Source organism: Felis catus, chromosome C1, assembly GCF_018350175.1.
Source record: "Felis catus isolate Fca126 chromosome C1, F.catus_Fca126_mat1.0, whole genome shotgun sequence".
In the NCBI taxonomy this organism is placed as follows: Eukaryota; Metazoa; Chordata; class Mammalia; order Carnivora; family Felidae; genus Felis; species Felis catus.
In genome coordinates this window covers 177,693,533-177,719,397 of record NC_058375.1, presented here as the reverse complement: position 1 = coordinate 177,719,397, position 25,865 = coordinate 177,693,533, and the positions used below count along the sequence as shown (strand labels likewise).

The 25,865-nt window shown below is 33.8% G+C and overlaps 1 protein-coding gene across 5 annotated transcripts in view; it reads right to left on the bottom strand.

Moving 5' to 3' along the window:
* Positions 1–25,865, bottom strand: part of GLS (glutaminase) — an 86,500-nt gene that overhangs the window by 11,011 nt on the left and 49,624 nt on the right. For 2 of the 5 annotated variants that reach the window (XM_023259558.2, XM_045034151.1), the window contains 2 exons: positions 24,585–24,716; positions 21,166–21,258 (listed from right to left, as the gene is read on the bottom strand). In XM_023259558.2, coding sequence (XP_023115326.2) covers positions 21,166–21,258; positions 24,585–24,716 — 225 coding nt within the window. Of the gene's footprint in view, positions 1–17,450; positions 20,110–21,165; positions 21,259–24,584; positions 24,717–25,865 lie in introns of those variants that run through there. The other 3 variants (XM_023259559.2, XM_023259560.2, XM_045034150.1) reach the window with 3 other exon arrangements.

Sequence of the window (25,865 nt, the reverse complement as noted above, 5' to 3'; positions counted from 1 at the left end):
ACAACCCTTAATGTACCTTTCGCTCCTACTAAGCCACAGTACATACTTTTTATTGCCTGAAATCATCTTTTCTCCACCCATTTTTCATTACAGTGTTCATTCTTAGCTCCTCTTCCTGAGCCCTACCTCACAATCTCCGGTCAGAAATCATCTCTTTCTCCTACACTTGCCTCATTGCAGCACTATCACACATTATATATTTACTTATGTATGTTATCTCCTCTTTACTACTCAAGAGAAATCCAGAATTTTGACGTGCACACCACTGATATATTAACCACCCATAGTTCTTATTCTTTAAGGTATATTAGTCCTTCTGAGCAATATATCCTTGATGTTTATTCCAGTGATTGCATGCATGCACTAAATCCTGTTTAAATTCTGAATTTAGACCAAGCTAGTTTGAAGGGATTTTATTATATATTGTATGTATCAATTATTCAGTATTTCCGAAGTTCTACGACTCCTAATAAGTCCCAAGAAAGGCTAATTTTAGAATATAATCAGTTCATTGAGAGTATAAGAATACTTTATTCATAAGCATGTTTCAGCTCAGAGAGAGAAACATAAAATGAGAATAAATCAGAACACTGTAATGTACAGAGGCTTTGTGACTTATCGGCTGGGGGCAGAGGGGGAGGGAATACTAGCTTGCGTTAAAACAATTATTAAAGAATAACATGGAGCTTAGTATTCTTCCCGTGAAAACAAAGGCTACTCGCAGGGCTGATTTAGTACAAGTCCCTGATCAAGACAGGAATGAGCTTGATCACAAAATGAGTGCCATTCACTCCAAGACAGAAAAACACAGGCACAGGCACCATTTAAAATTAAAGCCACATTTACTCCAGCAAATAGTCACATATATTTTTAAGGTTTGCATAAATCACGAAATGAGCTATGGGTAGACTGCCAAGAAAGAAAATGGAAGTTTAACAGTTTTCAGACAGCAGATTGAGTGTTATTTCATTTAGGGACAGTCCAGTCCCTGGTCTTGTTAAGAGAGCACCACAAATATTCCCAGCTATCCTGTCACACCCTCTGGGATGACTAGCATTGTAAACCAGACTGAAGGAGGAGGACACCCTATTAGATGATGACTCATGCAACCCAAGCCAGCTCTTTCAATGGATGTGGGTGTGCTAACCATTGATCAAGTCTCGTTCTCCTAATTCCCCAATGGATACTTGAGTTATGTTACTTTTAAAATACCTTGATATCAAGAAGGCCAGTCTAGAAAGCAATGACTTAACAGTAACTGCTGAGACAGAGTCATTGGTTTGATGCATTATTCCTCAGTACAAAGAAGCAGAGCATACATAGTTCAACAGGGGCCTACAGAAAGGAAGGGCTCCAGAGTTTAATGTATGCCTCCCCATAGGAAAGAGAAACTTCACCGGGGCATGGAGCCACTAAACCTTGACAAATTAAATGTCAACCAGTTTTCCCTTCATACTGCACCTTTTCCAGTTCTACTACATTTTCCTTATCAAATCTCTATGTCAGAACCTCCCAGAACCAGACAACCTTATCTTAGTTTATTTATACAAAGTCATGACAACAGTAGGACAAAAATGTTACAGTTCACATGAGGTCATTTAACACTAGCATGCTTGGCATAGCCAAATAGCATTTCTTTTTTTTTCCAAAACAGCTAGAAGCAGTTAGAGATTCTGTCAATTTTACAAGTCCAAACAAGACATTCCCAAACCTCCAATCCTATCATTCTATTCATTTTAAGCCTGTTTAAGAGTTGAATTATGTGACTTTTGTCTCTTCGTCTCAAATGTCTTAATTCTGTACCAGTAGCAATTAGAATTACATGATCATATCACTTTGCACTTATATACTGCGCGACCTTGAAAAAGTCAACATTTTGAAAAGCTGTAATTGTTTTTAAACATTCCTGACAGGCTGGCTGTAAAATATAATTATAGATTTTTTTACTTATTACTACCGTTGAGGTTAAGGGCCTTGGCTCAAGCTCATATAGCATTTGAATTAGTAATATAGCTGGGCTACATTCTCAATTCTGTACAACTAGACCACGGTGATGTGAGTCCTTAATAGACCTCAGACTGTTATCCAAAGGACAGAAGGAAACCGAAGGATTAAATAGCAATTTAGCTCTAATCCATAAAGGTCCTTTGCTAAATATTAGAAGGAAAGAGGGGAGGGGGGAAGGGAAGAAGCAGAGAAGAGAGACAAAGAGAGAGGGAGAGAGAGGATTGACTCATTAGCTTTACACTTTACTCCAGGTATTTTATTTCCAACTCTGCTACCAACTGCAACACTGTAGTTTCCCTTGTTTTTCATCATTAGTTTCTGCTTAAATACAAAGACCAATTCAGCCCTTTGGTTAGGAAAGGCTTTAATGAAAAAGAGCAGGTAACTGAAAAGCCATCCTTGTGTTCCCACCACTTCCAGTTTGACGTAAGCTGCTCTCTCATTTCCAGCTCACTGAAGTATCTGTTGCTGTGGAACAGATACTCTTCTTCGTCTGTTAAATAAACCATCATCATTCCGGATCCAGTTTTGTTTTAAAAGCTTCACGCCAACTTGGCCTTTAAGAGCCTTTAAATGAAAAGAAGTTTGAGGCCTTCTTTCATAAATATTTTTCTTAAGGGCAGGTTGTTAAGAAATACAAACCTATTATAGTATAGCTAAGACAAATTTTAAGTTGTCAGCAAATGTAAACTAATCGCTTGCCAACAAGGGTAGAGATATAAACCTGTACAATGTGTATGTGAAAACATTTCCTCTTTCCCTTATTTAATATTCATATAAATATTTAACGTGAGCTTATTTATTATCATATGGACATGTAAAACAAAATTATACTACTTTTATGATTAGAAAGTCGAGCATGAGTATGAGGCTACATGTTCCTAAGCTTTTCCACTGACTTATTCAGACACAAATATTAATCTACTATATACAGACAGAATTAATCCAAACTGACACGATCAGAGGATTAGAGAAAATCCTTTAACGGAATAACAGTTCAGCAATCTCATGACATTTCCAAATTTTTACACAAATGCAGGAGGTTAGGTTCTCATACAGTAATTTTAATAGAGAGGAATAAATTGAACAGTAAATTTTACTCAAAAGAGCACAGAAATTTCACTTACAAAATATAACCTCAAAATGGCAGCTCCAAATATTGTATTCTGCTCTTGACTAATGAATAAACAAACTGTCCTAAGCATACCATTTTCAAAACTTCTCAATGAACAGATTAATCTGAAATATTTTTACTTACTCTTAAACTAAGAAGTCACGATTCTATCAAAGAAATCTGACAACCCGTGAAGATAAAAATTCAGATTATACACTAGTTAGGGAAAAAATAGCTAATATGAAGCACCTACTCTCTCTGGACTGAGCTAAATGTTCTACGCATTATTATGCTATTATTACTCAAAGGATTAAGAAACTGAAGGCTAATGCATTTAAGTTAACTTGAGCAAAGTAGTAACGCTGGCAAGTGGCAGAGTGAGAGCTCACGACCAGCCTGACGCTGGGATTCGTGCTGTCTACCCACTACAAGGGACCTCCTGGGCCAAGAGATTTCGTGACAAAACATGAGATGAGATTTCCTCACAATACAATACCAAGACTAAAATCAGAAAAGGGCAACTACGGGAAAATTCACGGGGAAATCAGAGATACTAATTTTCTGTTGAGGTGCTAACCAAACTAACCAAAAGGTATTTTGTTGTTAATTGAAAAGAAAACAGAGGATCAAACAAATATTCAATTTAGCATATCAATGCCACAAACAGAAAAAAAGTTAAAGATATCTTCATTCTTTGCTTTGAAGTATCTAAAAGTGAAGTATGAGTTTTGGGTTAATGTGAATACAGCAAATATATTATTGCTACAGAATTTGCAGCAAATAACTTCTTATCTCAGTGGCTCATGATAGTCTGGTAAATGCCAACGAATGGCCTAAAAAGATACCAATGAGCCAATGAGCAACCCTCCTTTTATATCCAAGCATAAAAGCAGCTAACAACCTATCTTTGCATGGCATGACAAAGAGCAATCCTAATTAACAAGTCAGCAACAAAAGAGGATAAAAATCAAAACGAGCAGGGACAAAGGCAGCTTTCTCTGAACAGAAGTGCATTTTTCATGTGGCAAACCTAAGAGTATTTGTACTGCACAGACAAGTATCAAAGTTTCATATTCACTTTCTTCCCGGTTCTCTTTCTCTCTTATACAAATATTTGTAAAACTCCATGAAGATTAGTTAACATTACATTAGTGTGTTCAAATACAGGACAAAGTGCCACACTTCTGGGATGATGAAGTGTCACGTTCATTTATAATTATGAACTAAAAAAACAAGTATGTAAAACCCCAAAAAGTCAAAGAAACTAAAAGCAAAGAATAAGACAGGAAGAAAAGAAACTGGTCACCAAATCTTTGTACATAATACTTTAAAAAAAAAAAAAAAGGATCAGGGCAACTACAATCAAAAGATTCTCACACTGTCTGGTATAAATTTAAAAATAAATATACACAAGTCCCTGAAAAGAGATGGGGCTCTCTTTTTGCCAAAAAACAAAACAAAGATTTGGCAGCAATAAACCCAGAATTATGTTTTCAATTTAAAGGATCCAGCTCTCTCTCCTTCGTATGTCCTAAATATTGCTACTACAACAAAGCAAGGCACAGGGACATGAATATTCATTCCAACCACAATACATTCTTATTGACTGCTTTGATTTTAGAAATTTCTCGTTTTTGTTGGTCTCCAGAGAGCCATACTTAATCTTCTCCATTCTTCAATGTCTATTTTACAGTTCTATTGCGGGAAGTGTGACATGCGAGCTTTATGGATAACACACAGAACAAGCACAATAACAATATGTTTCTCTAGTGTTTTCAATTTTCAAAGGACTTTCATAGGCATTGTAATATCAAATTATGATAACAGGCTCCTCTAGCACATAATACAAGGAGCTTCTGGAGAACAGGATATTTTTAAGACCCTCAAAAATAATGCAAGACTATATGAAAAAAATATATTTTTAAGGATATTTTTAAGACCCTCAAAAATAATGCAAGACTATATGAAAAAAAAATATATAATTAGGCCAAAAAAAATCACTCCATCACCATTCTCAGGGCCTTATCATGAGACTGCTTAGCATGTATCTGTATTTTAACATTCATAATTATTATCGGTAATATTTTATATGAAGGAAGGAGAATGGACATGGCAAAATTATATACAGCACTCACCTGTTAGTGTAAGTTACATTAGTTGAAAATTCTTTAAGTAGAATCAAATTCTAAAAGGAGAAAAGCCTACATTCATGTCTTCTATATACGGAGCGTATAAAGTAGATTCCAAAGCCTACTTTTAAAATCACTATCCGGTAAATGCTCTAAAATCCCTTGCCTGATCTTCTGCAGCTCCTGAACCTAAATTTGGAATGCAGCCACAGGATAATGGGGTGGGTGGGGGGGGCGGGCAGGTGGCAACAGAGCAGATTAGCATCCCTGCAAACCCATGGTACCAACCTCAATAGTATTGTGACAACTACTGCTTTATTTCCTTCAGCTCTGCCCCACCTTCCAAGAATAAACATTTCCTATCTTCTCTGTGCCCTGAAACCGCACAGCCTCCCTCCACCTCCACAACTTATTCTCAGCATAAAGCCTTTCATCCACTTCAGGAAAATGGAAGCCAACGGGCAGAAACTTCCTCAACTTCTCCCTACCATACCTACCTACTGCATACCTACCTACCTGCCTGCCTCTCAATGTCCTATTTTATTGAAGGAGATACTCTTCCTCCTACCATACCTAAATCCTCCGCTGATGCCGAGAGCTCCATCTCTTTCCAGAGACATCACTTTGTTGTCCGTTTCCTCTTTCTTGTATCTATTTTAAGCTCTCCTTCTTTACTGGGTCTTTTCTATCAGCAGCCAACCCTGCTCTATTCCAGTAGTTCCCCAGCCTTCAAATCTCAAAGCCAAGAAAATTTTCTTAATAGTGGAGAGGAGATTACCAATATGGGCCACCCATTTCTTATTTTCTGAGCACAAACAATAAAGAAGACTACTATCTACTAACATCATTTACTAAATAAAAAGACATTTTAGCACCAAAAGTAGGAAAGACATTATGTAAAGGGACACCTTCATCTTATTTAATGCTTATCTGTTTTGTACGGTTGACTCTTCCAAATTTCTTGCAATACTTTCTCTCCTGGACTTCTATTATGGTATGCTGGATTTTCTCCTAATGGGACATTTTTCCCCAGTGGGAAACCTACTGTTCTATCCTACTTTTTATTTTTAATGTTAAATTTTGAGTATGTTACTTCGTTTTTAAAAAATGTTTATTTTTGAGAGAGAGAACACAAGTGGGGAAGGGACAGAGAAAGAGGGAGACAGACGATCCGAAGCAGGCTGTGCTGACAGCAACAAGCCCAACGTTGGGCCATAACTCATGACGCCGTGAGATAATGACCTGAGCCAAAGCTGGATGCTCAACTGACTGAGCCACCCAGGCACCCTTATCCTACTTTGAAAGTGGGAGTTCCTTAAGGTTCCTTCTCATTCTGCACGGTCTACAGGAGCAATCTCACACAACTTACAGCTTCAAACCTACTCTCACCATGCTAACAACTCACGAAATTGTATCTCCAATTCAAACCACTCTCCTAAGTTTTCGGCCTGTATCTGACACTTGTCACTACTTGGATATCTCAGAAATAAAAATATGTCAAACAGAAGTTAGTTTTCTCACAACTGCCAACTGCTTACCTAAGATCTATTTCCTATTCCATCTAGGCTAACAGAATCTCTACTTGTTGGAGGTAGCAATGCGCCAACTGAAAATTCTTTCCTAGATTCCCTTGTAGGTAGTCTGGCCAGCGAGTGTCAGATGAGTTTCTAGGAAACTTCTCTTACCTGATTTAGGTATCACTCTTTTCTTCTACCACTTTGACCATACACGTGAGGCTAAAGGTGGAACACTTTTCAACTACATGGTGATAGGCATGATGTCTAACCCCAACACACGAAGGCTGGTTGCAGCAGAAGTGTATCTTACTGATGGCACACATCCTGGATTGCCTACCCCCAGACTTATTATAATACAAAGATAGCCCTATTCATTGAGACCTCTATTAATCATCCTCTTGATAGCTATAGTCAAAAGACCCCTTAATTGGTACAACCAAAATTAATCTTTCCCTGTACTCCCAAGATTTGCTTCTCCAGCGTTCTCCATCTTAATAATGTAGCACCATTAGTGCTACATTAGTCCTATTGCTAATACTAAAACCTGATTGTCCACTTAACAGGTCATTCTTTTCACCCACCAAATACTATCACCAAGTGCTGCCAATTTCATCTCCTAAACACATCTCATACCTACCTTTCTCACATCTATTTCCCTATTCTAAGCTACCATCACATCTCACCTCAGCCCTAAAACTTCAACTTTTGTCTTCCTCTAATCCATTCCCCACAGAACAGTTTTAAAACCAAATCACGTCATTCCCCTTCTTATACAAGCCAAATACACTTTGAATAGTACAAAACTCTTAATGTGGCATGTAAGATCCTACATAAATATTTCCCAAACTGTGTTCAGAGGACCATCTACAGCAGAAACACCCAAGGTGCTTACTAAAAATGCAGGTGTTTAAGCCAATCTCCAAGATTGTGCCTTAGGACACACTTGGGGCACCTGGGTGATTGAGTGGGTTAAGCGTTTGAGACCTGATCTCAACTCAGGTCTTGATTTCAGGATCATGAGTTCAAGCCCCATGTTGGGCTCCACACCCAGCGTGGAGTCTACTTGAAAAATAATTTTTAAAAGTTAATAAAATTAAGACACACTAACAGCTGTAGTGTACATTGAGAGACAAGAAGGGCTATCCTACATCATGTGGTCTTATGTCTTATACTCATCCAGGGCCAATCTCCATTCACACCTTGCCTCACTCTTCTCCCATCATTTTTGCTTTCTTTTACCATCTCCAAAGTGCTCCTTCCTGTCCCCGGGCCTTCAAGCCAGAGTATTTTATTAATCCTCACCCTTCCTCTAACTCATTCAAAATTTATCACCTTTCAGGGAAAATCAGCCATACCTATTTTATCAAAAAATGAAATCTTGTTGTTATACTCTGCTGGAACTTTGTACATGTCTACCATTTATTGTATTTGTGTATTTCTTCAAGATACAAAATGTTATAGCTAACTATTCCCCCAGCACTCATCCCCCTCTTTCTCAGAGGGAAGTTTTACTGAAGACTGGTGTGCATGTTCTTATACTTTAATTACAATGTATGTTTATCTCACAAAGTCTGTTACAGGTGTATAAATCACTTGGTATATGCCATTTCACCTCCTTTATAAGTAAAAATGAACTAGATCTACATGTATCTGTATGAACAAATCACTTATCACCATTTTTGCTATTTTATTAACTATTCAGTATCTACATCCCCACTAGATTGCAAACATCAAGGGCTTGATCAGACTCATCGACTACCCGCATATCCTAAGTACTTTGCAGTTTCTGGCATGGAACAGGCAAGGAACAAATAAATATTGGTTAAATGAAGAAGTAATTAGCGAATGAACAATAAACAGAATACTAAAGCTAATTTATATAAAACCAGAACTACTCTGTCAAATTAAATTGGCTAAATAACTTAAACTGTGTGTATGTGTAAACAAAAACTAGTGAAATATTGAGGGATAACTGGTTCTTGGTAGAAAAAAATAATCTGAACAGTTATACATTTGCATTTATATATTGGGATCTAATCTTACACATTGGTAGGGGATTTATATGCAATACCAGGAATGAAGAGCAGAAAACACACACAAGAGAAAAACAAAATGCTTGGTATTTAGAATGGATGAAAAATTGTTTCATAACAATATTTGGAAACCTAGAAATCAAGACTCAGAAGAGTCCTGGTCACTTTCTTATAGCAACTTTAGTGGAAAAACAACTTCACTGAAAGAATGAACTATTTGTTCACCTTGTACCCTACTACATTATTATAAAAACAATAATGGAAGAACAATTTAATTGGAAAATGGGAACACTTACTACCAGCTCTCCTGAGTAAGGGCATTAGGATAGGTGGAAGTTATTTTTTAGATATACTTTAACAGCAGAATTGTTTCATAGTCCAGTACACATATTTTGGGGGAATCTGCTTATATCTAACATTATCATTAAAATCATATATACAAGAACAAGTATAAATGACTGTGGATGAGAATACAAAATTTGTTTTTCATCACTGAATCATTCTGGTTGGTTTCCAAAAAAATTTTTTTACCCTAAAAACAAGTGCAGATGTGAAGAAAGATACATTAATTTTTGGATAATAAATCCAAATCCAGATCATAGAATTCTTACATATAAATAAGGTTAGTGAAAACCCCTACAAATGAACCCTGTGGAAAGCTTTATGGAATCAGGGTTTTTAAAGGTTTTGATAAGTTGAGGTTAGCTGATAGGCATTTAGAGGAAATACACAAAAGGATTTAAAAGTGCATCTTTAAAATTAAGTTTTAAAGAGTTAGAATAAACATTGGCTTTTAGTGCTAGTGTACGGATTTATATTTAATGCTAGGAATATATAATAAGGAAACTTTTTAAGTAATGAAAAAGACTTATAAGAGCTAAGCTAAAAATGACTTCACTGATATTTAGGGCTGACTTGTTATCTTCTATAGTCAAGTAATATTGGAGTTAATTTTCCCATTTATATCAACACTTTTTTTTTTAAGACTTTTTAAAAAAAGTTTATTTATTCACTTTGGGAGAGACAGAGACAGCACAGGTAGGGGAGGGACAGAAAGATAGAGGGAGAGAGAGAATCCAAACCAGGCTCCATGCTGTCAGCGCAGAGCCTGATGCAGGGTTCGAACTCACAAAACCGTAAGATCATGACCTGAGCCGAAACCAGAGTCAGATGCTTGACTGAGCCACCCAAGTGCCCCAAGACATTTTAGACATAAATGTGCTGTCTGCCAAAAAACCCCTAATAGTTTCCCAACATATCTAATTCTTAGTAAAAGGATCTCTGGGGAGAGGAACTTTTCTCTGAAATAATTACATGCACATATAAAAATTGTAGGACACTGGTGGTATGTGATGGAGACATTGCCTTATATAAGGTATAGGAAATGCAAAGTATCACAGGATAACCTTATTTAATATGAAATTTCCCTTTTTGGTCTATCAAGACACTCTGAAATTGTATTGTCCTTAAATTTCCATGGAGTATCTTGATTTTATTAATAAGGAGACATAAGTTGTTCTGCTTACATTTTGCAATGGGAAATAATATAGTCTATGGTCAAGACAATGAGCTCTGGAACCAAAACTGCCTGGGTGTAAATCCTGGTTCTATATAGGATCTAATTCTGTGACCTTAGTGAATTTACAAGACCTATATAAATCTACAGAGGTAGTAATACCTACTTCATAGACTTCAGGGGGATTAAAAAATTCTCAAAACATTCACGGATGGTTAACCCATAGTAAGTCACAGTGAGTGCTAAAAGTCATGCTATTCAAATTCTGATGTTATCAGGTTTCTGCTGATGGTGTATTGGGCATGCACTGTTGCTAGAGTTGACTGAAATTATGGACATTGAAAGCAAACTACAGAAAACCACAGGATCCTCTAGGTTAGGAAACTGGACGGCCTTAGCAAATTGAGATTACCTCAATTTTGGCCTACACCTTTGAGGACTGATCACTGTATATTTAGCGATTAGCCTACACACTGCAAAGTCTCTTGTGATAAGGGATTGAGAAAGAAACTCTAGACTTCCAAGGTCTTTGGGCACAGGCAGCAGGCCTAGATGAAAGACATTCTTTTTAAAATTACTGCCAATTTTAGGTAAAAATGGTAACTTCAAACCTATGATTAAGAATGTTTACAGATTAACCATTACTATCCTATGTCAGAATGAATAAGAGTGGCACATCTTCCTGAAGTCCATTTTACTCCAATTCTGGAGAAGATAAAGGTTAGTCACAGACCTTATAAATACTACGTTTTAAAAAAAAGTATTAAAACAGGTGAAACAGAACAAAATTTATATGAATTTTTAAGGTAGAAAACAAGCCTCAGAAGTTCATGCCTTATGGTCTACCACATTACCTATCCAGATCCTACACCCAACTGCCCAGCATTCACTGATCCTATTTAAGTCCCAAAAGCACTAAGTAAACCACAGTTTCACTCTATTAAGAACTTTTGCAGAAGATCCCAAGTTCTTAACTAAAAAATCTAAAATTCACAATGGCAGCGAATGGGAATTTTTGCAAAACAAAAACTACAAAACACAATATGCAAACACAGCAACAGCCCTCTCTCCAGAGCCCCTAAATATAAGGTAAATGCACTAATACATGAGACCATTACATAACAAAGCCCAACATGTAAGGGATACCAAATCAACTGCAGTGCTGATTCTGTGGCAGACATATATGGTGGATGTAAAATAAAATTGGCACAACAGAGACAAAATAAAAATTAAAGCTTCTCAAGTTTTTATTACTTGGCTAAAAAACACAGCAAACTAGTTTTCTTTCTGTTTCTCCTTCAGGTGAAAAAAAAAAACATACATACTCTAAGTTTTGTTGTAATAGCATGTTTTAGCTGAAACACTTCACAAATGGGTAAATAGAAAGTTAAATTCTACTTCCCACCTCCTTAAAACCATTCTCTAAAACTTCTCTTTCAGGTAAAAAGAAGAGACATTAAGGCAGGAATATTTTATTGGTATGATTAAAAAGGGTTAATACTATTAGTCACCAGAGAATTTTAACAAAATCACTTGTTCTATAATTTCATCAAGAGATGTTAATAAAGTTTCATGGTGTAAAAAATGTAGCATTCATTTTAATTCAAAGTAGAAACAGTATTATTTAGTTCATTCCTTTATTTGTATTATAACTCTTGTGCAGACCTAGACCCACAGACACATGTATTCAAAGCTGAAGGTAAAATAATGAATTATTAACAATAAACTTTTATTATAATGAAAAAAGTCTGAATTAACACTCATTTTTTTTTAACTTTTTAAAGAAAATAACTCTAGAATGGTAAATGTCAACAATATTAAGACTTGGAAATGAACATATCAGCAATACAAAGGCTGGAAAATGAAAACACGTTTTATGAGTAACTTTCATATATTTTTTAAGTTACCTCATTTTCAGCCAAAAATGAGTTATTATTGGAAAAGTTGGAAAAAGAAAGAATACTTGAAATTAACATAGTCTGAATTTTTCAATTAGGATCTTTAATCATGAGTGACTGTGAGAAAGAACAAAACAACAAAGTATAGATGGAGTCAATAATTTATACCATGGTTTTACACAACACAATTAATCTCATCTAATGAAACAAAGTCAAGACAAGTATTATGTTATCCCCTCAAAGGATAATCTGTAATTGTTCCTTAATGATGATTTGTGAAAGGCACATACAAAATAATGAAAACTAATAATTATAAAGAAAAGATGAACAAAAGGCTGAAGATTTCAATTTGAATTTTACAATGGAATGATCCAAATGTGAATAGTTATACTAGCATAACTGATGCTAATATTTCAGCATCATTCTAATTTTAATAAGTATAATGTGAAAACAGAGTTTATACTGAGTAAGAGCCAGTATCCTAAAGTTCAGCTTCTCATCTATATAAACTTATGGGGAAAAGAGCTATATAACATGCAAGTTTAAATTTTGAGAAGAAACCCGTACTGTTTTTTGGAATAACAATATTTAAGTTGTAACATTTCTAAGTCAACAAAGGCGTTTAAAAAGTAACACTTCTCAAGAACAGCAATATAAATTTCCTTCAAAAATAAAAAATAAATCCCAGAAGTATGAAATGGAGATTGGTACTAAGGACAACATACATGATAGAGTAATAAACTCTTGTTCTGAAGCCACCTAGAGATCCAAATATGCAAAATAAAAACAAAGGAAGTAAGGTAGATATTTTGCATAGTATGTGCTAGGAAAAGCTGACTTGAAAAAAAATTTTTTTCTTTTAGAAAATATTTCTTTAGAACTCCAATAGCCTTTTGTTTTTTTAACCTTTTTACTTTCAATATTTAACTTAACTCCAAAGGAATTTATTTTAAAAGCAAATGGCGCAACATTTATTTTTACAGTCTCATTTTTCCTATACTTTCTTTCAAAGGCTCCAGGATAATTTCTTATTTTTAGAACTACTGTATAATTGTTAGCATTCACTTCTTAATTTTTCCAGTCTTTATAAGTTGTGGCGTAAGACTCTTTACTAGAGAAATACAATTAAGTAGTTTTTACTAAACATTGATGTAACAATGTTTGCCAAATAACTTAAGAGTTGTATTAACTACTGACAATTATGCTTTTCATCACAAATAACCAACAAACAAAAGATGTAACAAAACACACAATAGAACAATTCCATCAAAAAAGAGAAAAAAATATTGTACATGTGTTAACTGAGGAAGCAAGGTGGTAAGAAACCTGGAAAGGAGGTTGGCTGAAGCGGGAGTTTGCACCACATAAACTCTAAGATTGCTTTCAATCTCAATTATGGGATTCTAATAAATTATAAGATTATGGTAAATGAAAGAACAAAGACCTAGAAAGGTTGAGCTATGTTTTAAAAACAAATTCTTTAGCTGTTTACAGAATATGAACTAAAATCATAAGTGAGGGTTCCAAGTGGAAGTGACCAGAGAGATTTTCATTATATAAACAAAAATTGCCAGACGTGTAATATGGAAACAAACCTAAAACTATTTCAGGTAAGAACACTTCCTTTTAAAAGCTAAGCCTTCCGGGGCGCCTGCTTGGGTGGCTCGGTGGGTTAAGCATCCAACTTCAGCTCAGGTCATGGTCTCGAGGTTTGTGAGTTCCGGGAGTTTGAGCACCTCTTTGGGCTCTCTGCTCTGAGCACAGAGCCCACTTCAGATCCTAGATCTCCCTCTCTCTCTGCCCCTCCCCTGCTCACGTGCACACGTGTGCTTCTCTCAAAAATAAACATTAAAAAAAATAAAACCTAGGCCTTCCAGATAGGTAATTTCAATCATCTGAGGTATTTCAGCAAGGTAAATACTTAATGGAAAAAATCATCATTTTTAATAATACTATGTCCAGAAGACTCATGTCCTCAGGTATTAAAATTTGGCTTAAGAATAAATATACCATGGGGTGCCTGGGTGGCTCAGGGGGTTAAGTGTCCCACTCCTGATTTCAGCTCAGGTCATACATAATCTCACGGTTTGTGAGATCAAGCCCTTGGTCTGGCTCGGATTCTCTCTCTCTGACCCTCCTCTGCTCACGCTCTCTCTCTCTCTGAAAATACATATAAATAAATTAATTAAATAAATAAATAAGCAAGCCAAGTTGTTCTTCATCAAGATTTAACTAAAGTATTTCTGATAGTAACTGAGATTTAGAGTTCAAGGTCTAACAATGGTGTTATGAGATCAACTGCCCAAATGTGTCATCTCATTCCTCTTTCCTAGGAGTCTGTATCCTGACGCTCATCACAGCATTTGGCACCAAGAATCATAATTTTTTTAAGTTTACTTAATACATAACAGTTCTCAATAAAAAAGATTTGGAAGTTACCAAAAACTACCACAGACACCACCAAAAAAAAGTAATGCACTCAAATGCTAATTTATATCTTATTCATTTCAGTTAAAGGTGAATGTAATTGACTGGAAAGCCATAATAAAAATTTAATCAACATAGGCTTTACACATTTTGCACATCTTAAAAGTCTCTACAGGTGCAACGTATAAAAATCACTAAAGTGGATCTATAATCTACAAAACATATGGTAAACTAAAAGTCAACCTTAAAATTAGTAACCTTTCATATATCAAAATATAAAATAATAAAGAACATTTTAAAACCACAGTACAAGAGAATCATTTCATTAAAAATAACGATTTATGATCAGTCTAAGCATCTAAAAAATAAGTACCTTTTCTATTACTGTTTAAGAAGTTTAGGAGTCTAAAAAACATCAAGTTTGCCAAATGTTTTATGTTGGATAAATTTTGTTCTAGATGCTGATAATTTAGTTTTAAAAACTAAACTAAAACAGACTATAACTCTAAATTTCTTCAAGTCTGTGTGGTATTCACTTCAATAAACTACTTTGGCAGAAGAAGGGAGAAGAAAGATAAGAGAACGTCTCCTAGTCCAACTAAATTCTTTCCATTTCTATGTAGTGTAAGAAACAAATGTTTTAAGTATGTTATAATTTGAGATAAGAGAAAAAAGTAGTCGAACTTGATACACTTGAATATATCTTCCTATTTTCGCCTTTTTTAAAATGTTTATTTTTGAGAGAAAGTGAGACAGAGCATGAACGGGGGAGGGGCAGAGAGAGAGGGAGACACAGAATCTGAAGCAGGCTCCAGGCACTGAGCTGTTAGCACAGAGCTGGACGTGGGGCTTGAACCCATGGGCTGTGAGATCATGACCTGTGCCAAAGTCAGACACTTAACAGACTGAGCCACCCAGGCGGTGGCTGTATCTCTAATGTTTGGTTTTGGTGTTATCATACAATGTAAATACTGCATTTAATATAAAGCAGTAAAGGAATTGAGCAGAAATTATGTTACTTTTTTCTTTAAATTACATTCTAGCATTTTCAAGATTGGTTAAAAACCAAAATTTCCACAAAATGAATAGTAAAACACATTCTTAAAAATTATGTACAATTTTTGGAATAAAACTGCTCCATAAACTGTTCAAAATGAGAAATACATTATTTAAGTTGAATATAATCCTCCCATATAATAAATTTTGGAGACTGCTTTAAAGTCAATTTCCATATGAAATTTGATATTCTTGCTTTCCCTTTTATGAAGTTCTCCAATATTGTTACTCTCTTACCCTGACAGTGCAGGTAGTGAATGGGCACAACAAAAGAAACCACAAATCTTCAGAGTCAAACTGAGTAAGTAAAACATGTTATATTTTATAAATTCTGGGACAGCAAAAATGTCTATCTGGGTAGACAGATACACTCACAAACACATATGTATATAACACACACATGTATATAAATTATCAGGGTATAGACTGACATATCAGTATACATCAGTGTTTCTTCTCACATACATACATGCCTACAAAACTTGACACTGTCAGGCCAAGATGACCAAGCTGAGCCACCTCTCCCCTTTGCTTCAAATGGATTAAAAGCAAAAAAAAAAAAAAATCCAACTGTGTCTTTAAAAGTAAGCAATCATAAATCAATTACATACTGAATATATCAGGACACATAAACTTATTTCCTAGTCCCAAAAGAACTTTATAAAAAAAAAAATCCCATTTAGATAAATACAAAATCGTATAAACAATGGTATTTCCCCTTCAAATAGTTTTAAAAGTCTACAATATATTTGGGACGACTTCTCTGGATACAAATGATGTTATCTGATCAAACAGTAAAATTTAAACTTAAAGTAAAGCTGACCTTAAACAATGTGGGAGGGCTTAGGAATACTGGCCCCCAAGTGGCTGAAAATCTGCATAGAACTTTTGACTCCCCCCCAAATTTAACTACTAATAGCTGATGCTGACGAGAAGCCTTACCAAGAACATAAACAGTTCAGTAAAACATTTTGTATGTTACATAGTAAGCTGGAGAAAAGAAAATGTTATTAAGAAAATCATAAGGAAGATAAAATAAATTACAGTACTGTACTATAATTTACTAAATTAAGTAAGTGGAGCCATGCAGTTCAAACCTGTGTTAAGAGTCAACTATACTGTTTATGTCTGACAATGCATGGAGCCTCATTAGACTTTGGACTATGCTGTGGAAATATAAAGTTCCTTCTGAAGACTAAATTCCTTAAAAAGTAAATAAGGTGAATTTCTGTAGTATAGTTATTCCATTTAATATATATTCTACTGTGATTCACAATTCTAAAGTAATATTACAATACTCTTCATCTGATTCAGCAATGTTTTCCTACCCTACACAACATATAAAACAGTGACACAGTGAGTAACACCAGTGATACTCTTCCTCAGAAAGCTGAACCAGGAAACCAGCAAATAGGGTAGATTTTTTTTCTTTTTTAAGTTGTTAAATGGAAAAACAACAAAAAAAATTGGGAGAAAAGTCTTTATTCAGATACTTCTAGTACAACCAATAGAAAAATGTACTCTCCCTCAAAAAGCCCACCGACTCTATACTTTGTTAAAAAAAAAAATCAAATGAAGCCCTTTAGAGAGTATTTCTAGTATGTCTTCACAATAGCCTCAGAAGTAAAAATCTAAAGCATTTTAATAGTATCTTCATAAAGATTTACTATTTTGAAGTTAAAATTCCAACTAGTTGTTGTACTTAAAATGCTAGAGTTCCTTTCATCAAAAAAAAAAAAAAAAAACAATAAAATCAGCTTAAAATAAATTTATTGTACAATACAAAAAGTAGGCATACTGGAAAATAAAAGGTACATTATTAAATATACAAAGCAAATAAAAGAAAGCTAAATAACACAAATGTTTTAATCCAAACACTAAGATAAAATGCACAACATTTATGCTAAAAATAAAGTATTTCAGGAAGGATATGCATTTCAAACGAAATGTTAATAATGAAAAAAAAAAGAAAAACAAATGTGCTAACTTCTAAATGCTTGAATATCAAGAATCAGTAATGGCATGAAACATTAAATCCACAATACTGGGTACTTTTCAAGAACTTTATTTGAAAAGGTATTAAAAATACTGAAGGAATCAATTTAAAGAATGTTCTTAAATCTGGCAAAGATTTTCCTTTTTTTTTTTTTTTAAATTAAAGTTTAGGGGCCTATTCACAGTATCTTCCCTCTTCTTCCATTTATATACCTTCCTACAAAAATTTCTGGATGCTCATCCTTAATAAGATTAGCTACAATACAGTCAGCTACAAATTAACAACATAATTTTGAAATCTACATAGGACACAATAGGAAAAATTGAATTTTCATTTTATAAAGTAAAACCACCTCCAAATGAAATAGTAAAACATAACAATTTAGAGCACAGGGAAAAAAATAAAGCCTTTTTTCCAATCTATCAATTAAGACATTCAGTTCCCCAAACTGCAAATGGCTTTGGTGGAACTAATAATACAAATGATACTGTTTAAAGTTGTTGCAGAGGTGAGGCTTTCAAAAAAAACACTCCCCCCTACCATCCGCCCCCAGAAAATGGCCAAAGTGGAAGTATCCACTTAGATTTGCATTTGTATATTAGAGAAATATTTAAGTAACAATAAACTCCTTGGTAAGTCCTCCAAAACTTAACACATAATTATTTAAATATATAAGTTAGCCCAAAAAGCTTTTGACCAACACCTTTGGAAGGGAACTTCTTTTTCTAATATCACAGTTCCCAAGCTTGAGACATCATTTGATCAGGTTTTCTGTATCTATATTTGCGCTAGTATCGAAATTACTCAGTGAAATCTTTTTTACTAGATTTACTTTTATAGATGTGACCTACCACATATGCCATGACACTAAAAAACTACCAAGTCTCCTTCTAGACCCCAGACCCCACCTCTGCCCCTCCAAAATCTACAAGTTTAAAAATGAATAAAACAAAACAAAACAAAAAACACCTTGTGGCTATGGGGAATTGTGGGGAAAACTGAAGAGTTATTTGGAAGAAGGAAGAAGTGTGAATAGGTCCTACAGAATTTTACAATCACTTTGCCAAGACAGACTTTAAACATTGTAAATTATCCAAAATAGTCCTTCTTTTAAAAACAAGTTTTGATTCTCAATATTGCATTTTATAACCAAACAAAAGGATTCAGATCTAACACATTTTAGTAGCATACTTACTACTATCAGACTGAATTCATTTCCTAAGTACTCTAAAATTAGAGTTCAAATAAAACAAACTCTATGAGATGTTATTATAATTTATCATAAAAGATTCATTAGCATTTGTGGAATTATTACGATAATAAAAATATTAAAAACTAAAACCCAAGATTCACCATTCACACTTAAATATAACATAGAAAAAGTAACGTGAATAATACGAAAATAAAATTGTTCAGGTAAACATTTCACTTGAAGACACTCACTGTTGCTCCTTCTGAGTAACCATTATAGCTTTTTAACAGTAAAACATGTCATTATCCTACTTCTGAAATTCTTTGGCTGGAATGTTTTAGTAACATAAGACACTCCTGTACATGACAATTTTGACAGAACACAGAGAAGTTGCAAAGTAAAAAAGCAAAGACATGATTTATATTTTAAAGTGTTTGATAAAATTTAAAATGAATTTTTAAAATTTAAAGCAAATTTATCACTAAAAATGGCATAAAATATAAACTTAAGCTAATTTTATAATCTATCACTGTATTAAGTAATTTAGGATTAATTTTGCCTTTTCATTGTATTTAGCATAGAGATGACTTTCTATTGCCCCTACAGACATCATGTCAGTTTTAAAACTGGGAAAGAAAAAACAAAATGCAATGAAACTTATGAGTTCAATGTGTGGGTTTCAGAACCAAAAATGACATTTCTGTTACCATTTTAAAATGGAGATTAAGTTAAAACTTTAATTACACCATGAAAAAATTTAAAGGAATTTTTTCCTTTTTGCGTCTTTAAAAATAAAGCAAATTTGCTTTACTTATGTGTAAATACTTTTTTAAAGACCAACAAATCCACTTTTTAATCTATTATCTTTATACAAAGATTAAAAGGAAAAAAAGCTTTATGGCTCCAGCACCCAAGGTTGAAAACACAAAAAACTCAAATAAATATTTATAGTATGCAAAAAAGCTAAAGATGGTTGAAAGAGTAAATGAAGAACATTCTGAAACTAGAACCCATTTCTTTAGCTTTTCTCTCCCAGACTTTCCATTCTATATACTACAGTTGTAGAGATGTCCTCATTTGACTCAGGTGACACTTTTTTCCATACTGTCTCTTTTAAAGCAAGTTCTTGTTGGAGACTTTCATAGTCCAATGGTCCAAAGGAATGCTAGTTGTTCAAGCAACATACATAATTTATTAGTGCACTTGAGTGAAGAAAGGTCCAAGCTATAAAACGGTATTTTTCAATGAATGTTATTAAGATCTGTTAACATTTTCACCCACCACCATTTGATGTTTTGTTCCATGTTACTCATGTTGACACCCATGGCAGTTTCTATTCTGTTAGCTTTGCATAATTCTCACATATTGTAAGTTATTTGATTGGAACTAACAATAGGAAAATTTACTTCGTATGCATTAAAAATATTTTCTACTTATAAGTGCTTCATATCAGCTTCAAGTCTAATTAGGTATTTACTATAAACATTTTCTAGATGGGATGCAAAGGAATTTAATTAAAATTCAAAACAAGTCCTGTTTTGAACAACTATGAAGTCCAGTGAACAACTATGAAGACAAAAAATCTTGTTCCTGAAATTTAAGTCCAGTGAACAACTATGAAGACAAAAAATCTTGTTCCTGAAATTTAAGTCCTGACTCTTAAATATTAGCACTAAGAGAAGTATGTATGTGCAATACTATGAAGCCAAACAATGATAAACAAATATTACTTTAAGAGTATCAAGAACTCTGCATTAAACACTTTTTATAAAAAAATATTTCATCTATAGTGGCCAATAAAAATTATGAGGCTTTGTAAGGTCTTTCACTAATACTATAATCTCTTTCCTATTTACATATCCATCCATGCCAAAATCAACTTCAAGACTACTACTGACAAATGATTAAGAGTAAAACAAGGCTTTCTTTTTACTGCATGTAGCACTTTCCAAAGTGTTTTTTTGAACAGAATCAATTCTTTTTTTTTTTTTTAACAGAATCAATTCTTTAAAATATTGCTTAAAATAGCAGAAAAATGGGTGGGTAGGTGGAGAACCCTGCTGCCAGGTTAACCAGTTTAAATTTAAATAAAACAGCAATAATTATTATTTATATACTCCTGACGCCAGGATGAAAATGTCAGTAACTTGTGTATACTCAATTCGTGATTAGCAAATATATGAGGGCACTAACAAACTAAGTTCTATTCAAACAGGTGAATCTCATTTTCTTTCTTTTAGAAAAATATTACATAATAATCTAAATATGAATTTTGCTTACCCTTTGATCACCACCTTCTCTTCGAGGATCAAGTTTTTTTGCAAAGTGTCTCAAATTATCATAGTTATGGAAATTACAGAGAGAAACAAGATCCTGTAAATAAACAGGACAGGAATAAGAAACTGGCTATTCACTGGCTATTTTTTTCATATTGCAACAAATCACACTAATATTGTCCAACTTAACTTACTATCTCATGGGAAATACCACTGCAAAAAGCAGCATGTATCACGAAGAGAACCAAAATCAGATGAAAACATGGATAAAATCAGAATGAGAACATGGAGTAAGCATTGAGAACCATGCTTACTAGCTAGGGCTTACTAGCTAGGGCTAAACCACTCAAATTGTTTCTTTCATTTCCTATAAAATGGGCCTTTAGTAACAGGTCATATGAAAGAACTATTCTAGCAAATAACCATAAAGCACCACAAAAATATAAATAAACATTCTGGTCACAATCTATTATAACCCATAAGCATCCAATGTCATTCTATAGCTTTTGCAAAATATAAAAAACTGAAAAATAAATAATTTTAACTGAGAAAGTTTGCAGAAAAATTATAGTACTTAATACAGAGTCTACAAAGTAGTAAATTGCACATAAAACTGGAAGCTGAAATATTAGCAAGACTTGGGTAACTATATAAAATACTGAACTAATCTAGAAACAATTTTATTTTGTAGTGCTTATGTCCTCAAAAAAAAAAAACAAGATAGTTTATGGATAAAGATATTCAAACATACAGATTAATGATGATATAATAAACAATAATAATCTTAATTTATGTTGGGATTTAAATTTATATCTTTCCAGGTTTAATAACTTTTGTTGAGGTTTTTTGGAAACTGAAAACTATATACAACCATGACAATTAAAATATCAGCATCAAACAAATGTAATTTCCTATGGGCACGAGTATATGGGAGCTGATAGAAGCAATTTAAAGATCCTTTATAAGTACTGCCATGGCTAACCTAGTAACTTGCAGACAGGTAGGCAGAATGCCAACAATCAATAAACTACTGAAATGATTTAAAAATCAGAATCACTGGATGGTTCCACTTACATGATTATCATACAACATCCATTCATGATAAAAACCCTCAACAAAGCAGGTTTAGAGGGAACATACCTCAACATAATAAAAGCCATAATATGAAAAATCCACAGCTAACATCATACTCAATGGGGAAAAACTTCAGAGCTTTTCCCCTAAGGTCAGGAACAAGATGTCCACTCTCACCATTTATAATTCAAAATAGTACTGAAGTCCTAGCTACAGCAATCAAACAACAAAAGAAATAAAAGCCTTTCAAATTAGTAAGAAAGAAGTAACATTTTCACTATCTGCAGATGACATGTTACTCTATACAGGAAAACCCTAAAGACGACACCAAAAAACTACTTGAACTGATAAATGAATTCAGTAAAGTCACAAATAAAAAATCAATACACAGAAATCCATTGCATTTAATGAAACTAATAATGAAACCCCAGACAGAAATTAAGAAAAAAATCCTTTACAACTGCACCAAAAATAATAAAATACCTAAGAATTAACTTAACCAAAGAGGTGAAAGATATGTACTCTGAAACACTGACGAAAGAAATTGAAGATAACACAAAGAAATGGAAAGATATTCCATGCTCATGGATTATAAGAACAAATATTATCAAAATGTCTATACTATCCAAAGCAATCTACAGATTTAATGCAATCTCTATCAAAATACTAAAAGCATTTTTCACAGAACTAGAACAATCCTAAAATTTTTATAAAGTCACAAATGACTCAGAATAGCTAAAGCGATCTCAAAAAAGACAAAACCAGAGGTTATCACAATTCTAGACTTCAAGTTATATTACAAAGCTGTAGTTATCAAAACATTACGGTACTAGCACAAAAACAGACACATAAATCAATGGAACAGAATAGAAAACCCAGAAACAAACCCACAATTATATGGTCAATTAATCTTCGACAAAGGAGGCAAGAATATGCAATGGTTTAAAAACATAGTGCTGGTAAAACTGGACAAATGGTGCTGGGAAAACTGGAGAGCCACATGCAAAAGAATGAAACTAGACCACTTTCTTACACCATACACAAATATCAACTCAAAATGGATTATGGGCCTAAATATGAGACCTGAAACCATAAAAATCCTAGAAGGGATCACAGGCAGTAATTTCTGACATTGGCTGTAGCAACATTTTTCTAGATATGTCTCCTGAGGCAAAGGAAACAAAGCAAAAAAAAGAAAAAAAAAAAAAGAAAAAGAAAAAAAAAAGAAAAGAAAAAAGTATTGGGACTACATCAAAATAAAGAGCTTCTGTACAGCAAAGGAAACAATCAACCAAACTAAAAAAAACAAACTGCTGAATGGGGGAAGATATTTGCAAATGACCTATCTGATAAAGAATTAGTATCCAAAATATATAAAGAACTGATACAACTCAACACCTAAACAGCAAATAATCAAATTGAAAAATGGGCAGAAGACATGAAAAGACACTTCTCTAAAGAAGACATGCAGATGATCAACAGACACATGAAAAGATGTTCAACATCACTCATCATCAGAGTAACGCAAATCAAAAATCACAATGAGGTATCACTTCACACTCATCAGAATGGCTGAAATCAAAAACTCAAGAAACAAGTGTTGGTGAGGATATGGAGAAAAAGGAACCTTCACGCACTGTTGGTAGGAATGCAAACTGGTGCAGCCACTATGGAAAACAGTATGGAGTTTCCTTAAAAAGTTAAAAAAAAAAAATTTAGAAACAGAACTACCCTATGATTCAGAAATCATACTACCAGCTATTTATGCAAAGAATACGAAAACACTAATTTGAAGGGATATATGGACCCCTACCCTATTGTTTATTGAAGCATTATTTACAGTAACCAAACTATGGAAACAGCCCAAGCGTCCATCTACAGATAAAGAAGTGGTGTAGGTAAATACAATGGAATACTACTCAGCCATAAAAAAGAATGAAATCTTGCCATTTGCCACAACATGGGTGGATCTGGAGTATAATGCTAAGCAAAGTAAGCCAATCAGAGAAAGATAAATACCATGTGATTTCACTCATGTGGAATTTAAGAAACAAAACAAAGGGGAGCAGAAAGATAAACCAAAAAGTAGACTCTTAACAACAGAGAACAAACTGGTGGTACCAAAGAGGAGAGGTGGGTGGGGTGATGGGTGAAATAAGTGAAAAGGATTAAGAATCATTTATCATGATGAACACTGAGTAATGTATACAAGAACTGAAAGACTATATTGTACACCTGAAACTAACACATCATTGTATGCTAACTATACTAGAATTAAAATTTTAAAAATCAAATCATTGGATGGTTCCACTTATATGATCATTATTTTCATTAAGAAAATATGCTTACATGACAGAAGTGAATTCCCTTAACACTGTTGCCCATCTTGTCCAGAGGAGGAGACCAGCACATCATGCCCATGACATTAGGGACAACTAAAAGAATGCCCCCAGCAACTCCAGATTTTGCAGGAAGACCAACCTGAAAATAATTTGAAAAAAAAGGATATTCTTGTTAACATTTTAAAATAAGGAAAATTATGTCCAACAATAAGGGAATTGGTTTAGAAATTATGGTATACGTATACACAGAATTCTAACATTACAAGTGTTGTAGATAACTATTAACATGTTTATAATACAGTAAATGAGAAAACACTTATAAAACAGTTGAGATGTATTTAAATACAGAAAACATTTGAAAAGATACACTCTTAAGGATTAAGGTAGATTACATCTAAATTGTGGGGCTATGCATGTTTTTATTTTATTCTTTTGGATTGTGTGTGTGTGTGTATATATATATATATATATATAGTATACACTGTATACAATATATTGGATTGTGTGTATATATATGTATATATATATATATATACATATATATATATTTTGAAGTTTATTAGAGAGTGCGCACAAGCATGTGGGAGGGGCAGAGAGAGAGAGAGAGAGAGACAGACAGAGAGAGAGACAGAGAGGGAAAGAGAATCCCAAGCATGCTGGTGCAGAACTCAAACCCATGAACCACAAGATCATAACCTGAACCAAAATCAAGAGTTGGATACTTAACTGACTGAGCCACACAGGCACTACTGGACTAGATTTGCTAATTCTATAATAAACATGTATTAAAGTATGAAAAGTCATTTTCAAAAAATATTTTATGACTAAAAAAACATGAGAAATTGTATCTTCTTAGAAGATTTTCTGTGGTATACTGTCTGAGAATTCTCTGAGGAGATAAGATCACAAGTAATTCAAATTAATCCTCTTCAAAACACTTAAGTTCACATTATGTAACACTTGACAGTAACTGTGATAAAAAGACAAAATTCGTATCATCAGGGCAGTATTCACTAATGGCTTACTAACATTCATATATTGAATACCTATTGCTAGAAGTAATCTTGCACAATACTAAGGAAAAAAAAAAACCTGAATGGGATAAACCAATTTCCCAGCAATACAAGATACAAGGGACAATGGTATGGACGTAATAAAGAAAATCTAGACTGAAAAACTGTACAGGATAAATTACCCAGTTCTTTCAACTAAAAATAACAAGAAAGAAAGAGAGGTCAAGGAAGAGAACATACATTTAAAAAGTAATAATAAAAGAAGATATAACCGA